The sequence below is a fragment of the Brachionichthys hirsutus genome, unplaced genomic scaffold (genome assembly GCF_040956055.1).
Source record: "Brachionichthys hirsutus isolate HB-005 unplaced genomic scaffold, CSIRO-AGI_Bhir_v1 contig_380, whole genome shotgun sequence".
NCBI classification, from domain to species: domain Eukaryota; kingdom Metazoa; phylum Chordata; class Actinopteri; order Lophiiformes; family Brachionichthyidae; genus Brachionichthys; species Brachionichthys hirsutus.
The window spans coordinates 241-3,000 of NW_027181573.1; the positions used below are offsets into that span (position 1 = coordinate 241).

The 2,760-nt window shown below is 60.9% G+C and overlaps 1 protein-coding gene across 1 annotated transcript; it reads right to left on the bottom strand.

Annotated features, from left to right (window-relative positions):
* Positions 1–260: 260 nt before the first annotated feature.
* On the bottom strand, positions 261–2,709 carry LOC137917535 (EF-hand domain-containing protein 1-like; the record flags this gene model as incomplete). Its single annotated transcript, XM_068760251.1, is given in 10 exon segments — positions 261–307; positions 395–574; positions 646–859; positions 1,088–1,231; positions 1,315–1,541; positions 1,616–1,808; positions 1,864–2,013; positions 2,084–2,371; positions 2,443–2,671; positions 2,673–2,709. Coding segments are annotated over 10 exon segments (1,709 nt in total), but the record flags the coding sequence as incomplete, so codon positions are not given.
* Positions 2,710–2,760: the final 51 nt, after the last annotated feature.

Genomic DNA, 2,760 nt, shown 5'->3' on the forward strand with positions numbered 1-2,760 from the left:
AATAAATGTTCACGCGTCCTGATTATTAGCTCCGAGAGGAAGTTATTTCAGTCGAAGTTTTGTTCTACAAACAGAACCGTTTAAATATCATTCTATAATTAGATTAACGCGCTAATAATACTGGCTAACATTTACCTGACGTCATTTAAGCACATTTAACACGGGGCAAGCATTCTGCCTCCTCGGTGACATCATCACGCAACAGCCAATGAGAGACGAGCACGAGCTATGAAATGATGTCACGCGTATCTAAAGGTGCGTCATTCTAAACGGCTGATCTGGTTGGACTCAGCCTGGTTGGACTCGTCCCGGTTCCGGTTGGTCTCGTCCCGGTTGGTCTCGCCCCGGTTGGTCTCGTCCCGGTTGGTCTCGCCCCGGTTGGTCTCGTCCCGGTTCCGGTTGGTCTCGTCCCGGTTGGTCTCGCCCCGGTCCCCCGGCAGGTCGTCTGTCGTCAACACGCCCAGCTTGTGCTGCAGAGACTCCAGCGTGGGACCCGGGACCTGCCCGGCGACGGACTGCAGGTACGTCATCACGTAGCGGTCGGCGTCCGTCAGCACGAAGCGATGGCCGAAGACTGGAGGGGCAAACCTGGGGGTTATTATCGATCAGCTGCAGCCGGGTGATCGATAAAGGAGGATGTTTTACCCTCCACCGTGGATCCGATGGCAAAATCTGCCGGCGAGTAGAACTCCGGGTTCTGGACTGTGGATCCGGGCTTGGGGACGCGCGTCTTCTCCAGGAACTTTCCGCCAATGATGCCGGAGTTCCGAGTGGGTTTCTCAAAGATGCTGATCATGTCGGTGGACAGGAAGTAGGACAGCACGAAGCGGCGGCCCTCGTCGTCCGGGTTCTGGGAGTCCTGGAAGGAAGCAGGTCCGGAAAGGAGAGGGGGGGGGAGGGGGTTGTGTGAAAATCCAAATCATGTAAATGAATAAATAAATAAAAATCACAGGACGGAACAATTCTTATTCTCGTGATGCTAAAGTTTCTCTGAGTCCCATTTATTGGCCCCTGAGACACGTAGAATGCTGCCACCTGCTGGGTTGCTATGGTAACAACAAAGTTTGTGACGACGGCGCCGACGCACCAGCCTGGCGCTGTAGCGCAGAACCCTGTGGCTGTTCTCCAGCATCTTCAGCACGTTCTTCTTGGGCGGCCCGGGAATCAAGGACAAGCAGTTCTGCAGGGAGTCTTCCAGCGAGCCGAAGCCGTTCCAGGGGGGGGGCGACGCCTGCCGACACAAGCGGAGGTGAAGAAGCTCGTGGCGTGAGATTAAAGACGCCGCCGCCGCCGTAGATGAGGCGCGTCTCTCACCTGCTTCCTGTCCCGGGGGCCCCCGGTCTTCCTCGGGACGTCCAGGGGGCTCGTCTCCAGGTCGGGGTGGTGCTTCCGGTAGTACTCCCTGGTGAAGGCGTCGCAGTCGTGCAGCCGGAAGACCCGCCCCAGCAGCGTGACCGGCTGGCCCAGGGGGAAGTCTCTCGGGGAGTAGTACTCGTCCACCTCAGCCGGAGACATCTCCAGGACGCAACGCGGAAAGTCCTCTGGTTGGACACGGAGACACGTACGGTCAGTTTACGCCGACGTCACCGTGACGGTCGCCGCCGCCGCCGCTCACCAGACTCCGGCTTGACCTTCTTGTGCAGCTTCTGTCTGCGCATCAGGACGGGGGCGGGATCCCGGCCGCTGTTGGGTTCGTGGACTTCCCGGACCTCCACGGTGTCGTCCACGAGGAAGTACTGGATGGTGACGGGCCTGGTCTCCGTGGACAAAGAGTCCGCGTCGTCCCACAGAGCAAAGAAGCGCAACACCTGGCGAGAACAGGTTAAAGAACTGTCCATCGTGCCCCCCCCGGGCTGGACGTACCTTCCTGTCCATGGTGAGGAACTGCCGCGTGCGGTCGAAGTCGGACGGCGTGGTGTGGGAGGGCTGCGGGGCCCTGCGGCGTTGGCTGTAAGGATCCGGGCGCGCCGCCTCCGGGTCGTTCAGGACGATCCCCTGACTCTCCATGAACTCCTGCGGCAGAGAGGAGGGAGGACGTGACCCCCCCCCCGCCCGCACGCGCCAGAGGTGGGAGGAGCCATACCTGCGTGAAGGCGTCGCAGTGCGTGACGCGGTACGTGACCCCGTACACCTGGAGGTCCTGGGCCAGGTTGAGGTCCTTCCACCGGTAGTGGTCTCCTCTGGCGTTCTTGGGCAGGCGCTGGCGCTTGATCCGCTTCCCCTGAGCCATCCCAGAGTTCTCCACCGGGGGCTCCACCAGCGCCATGCTGTCGTCCTCCAGGTAGTAGAAGACGACCACGGGGCGCACGCGGCGGTCCTCCTCGGGGGAGTACAGGACGCTCTCCTCAAAGTAGGCGTAGAAGCGAAGCACCTGAAAGAGGAGGAGGTTGGAGACGTTTGGACCTGCCCCCCCCCCCCCCCCCCCCAGGTGTGCTGCCGTACCTTCTTGTCCAGGGCCACGTGGGCGGGGACGAACCCTTCCGCCGGGCCTCGTTCGTACACGTCGTACCGGATGTCTGGAACCTCAACGCGCAGCTCGTTGATCTCCTGCTGGGTCAGCTGCTCCGGTAAGAGCGGGTCCCGTCCGACGCCCCCCGCAGGGCGGCGCGGCATCGCGTAGCCGTTCCTGTAGCCCAGGGTCTGGGGCCGGTGGAAGGAGGACTTCTGCAATGACCCCCCCCCCCCCCGAAAGGGAAACCAGACAGACGGCTTTAATGGCAACGCGAGTGCGCGTATTCAAAACTTTATTGAAACAAAAGA